The sequence below is a fragment of the Primulina eburnea genome, chromosome 6 (assembly GCF_022965805.1).
Source record: "Primulina eburnea isolate SZY01 chromosome 6, ASM2296580v1, whole genome shotgun sequence".
NCBI lineage: Eukaryota > Viridiplantae > Streptophyta > Magnoliopsida > Lamiales > Gesneriaceae > Primulina > Primulina eburnea.
In genome coordinates this window covers 30,950,360-30,951,913 of record NC_133106.1, presented here as the reverse complement: position 1 = coordinate 30,951,913, position 1,554 = coordinate 30,950,360, and the positions used below count along the sequence as shown (strand labels likewise).

Here is a 1,554-nt window from a genome sequence, read left to right as displayed (position 1 = left end):
ACCATCGATCAATTACTTGCCACACTGCTTAGTTCTGAAAAAACGAGCCCCGTTTCAGAGATCCTGGTTTTGTATCCAAAAGTGGGGAAAAAGATCTCACTCCAACATGGGTCATTATGTTTTTCAACACTAAGAGTTGGATGATATGCGGCGAGATGAACTAGTTAACTTAGTTTTTTACGTTGATTTCCACTTAAAAAGCTGAAACAGTACCCGATACAAATTAAAGAAGGTAAAAATGGCTTAGTGCACCACCCGCGCCCACTCCTCTCGCTCAGTTAATTAGTAAAAAAGTTTTTTGTCCCAGAATTAATTATTTAGGCGGTGACGGAGTGGTTCGTGAATTCTGCCCGGACATGAGATATGTTGCATGAATCATCTTCCTGATCAAGATCTCTAAATACGTTGTAAGAATTGCTAACCAAAAGTTCTGTCACCATTTCACGAAGATCGGATGCTTCTTTTTTGAGCCGCGCGTTTTCGTGAAGAATTTTTTCGTGGCTCTCGGAAAGGATATTCACTTTATCGATTAGATTGTGATGCTTGGTCCTCAGATGAAGAATATGAGACCGGAGCTCGTCAAGGTGCCTCTGCTTACGCATCCTTGATCGCCGAGCCGATTCCCTGTTCGATATCATCCTCCTCTTCTTCCTCTCGTCGATGATGTTGCTTAGCTGATTCTGGTCTTCCGCTTCATCAGAAGTCGAGTTAGTGCTCGTGCACAAAGAGTTCCGGGTGACGAATTCTTCGACGGGAAGGGAAGTTTGATGATTCCGGAAGTTGAATTTGTTGAGATCAAGAAACGATCTTGAACTGGTTTGATCCAAGTTTAACTGGGAGGGGATCGAAGGGTTCTCATCAGGAAAATAGTTCATTTCTTGGAATTTAATTAGATTGAATGTTGGTAGATTTTACAAGAAGTGTTGTACTGATGTAGGCTTGTTTTTTTGTGGATGATTTTGTGGTGGTAGGGGACAATGCATGAAGAGGGCAAGGGATTTATAGGAGAAGTTTTAGACATTCGAGTGAGCTCATTGGATGTAAGATTTGTTTTTCGACCAATAAAATAACGAGTAATTACAAACTATGGATAGAGACAATTGTTTATTTTTATGTAGATGTCAAAAATACAACCAAAGTCTCAAAGACATTATTCCATATTATTGTTAAAAATACAATCAAATTCTCAAATTAGAATATCAAGAGGAAGATCATGAGTCAATAAAATGGAATAATATCTTTATTGGTATGACTTCTTTTGACTAAAAGTCAAAAATAAATCCATGAGAGTTTATGCCTAAAGTGAATAATATCATGTTATTGTATACATAGTGTTTCATGATACAACAAGTGGTATTAGAACCATAATCGAGTTCAAGCCATGTGAGTGGAACTATCGGATACTTAAACAAAAAAGGTATAAGAACTCCGAGTAAAACCCGGGACGAGCTCTCAAGGTAGGTGAGTCTCACGCAGTGAAGAAGAGTAACCCTATTCGAGCACATAATGTATATATTTGAGGAGACTTTGATTACACATTCTCAGCATATATTT

General features: G+C 38.4%; 1 protein-coding gene across 1 annotated transcript; it reads right to left on the bottom strand.

Moving 5' to 3' along the window:
- Window positions 1-317: 317 nt before the first annotated feature.
- On the bottom strand, window positions 318-875 carry LOC140835468 (basic leucine zipper 43-like). The gene has a single exon (XM_073200962.1). It carries the CDS (start codon window positions 873-875, stop codon window positions 318-320), a length of 558 nt encoding a protein of 185 aa, XP_073057063.1.
- Between the last annotated feature and the right edge of the window lie 679 nt (window positions 876-1,554).

Excerpts from the sequence above, each read along its gene's own strand:
- LOC140835468 (XM_073200962.1), bottom strand. The coding sequence starts at position 875 with ATGAACTATTTTCCTGATGAGAACCCTTCGATCCCCTCCCAGTTAAAC.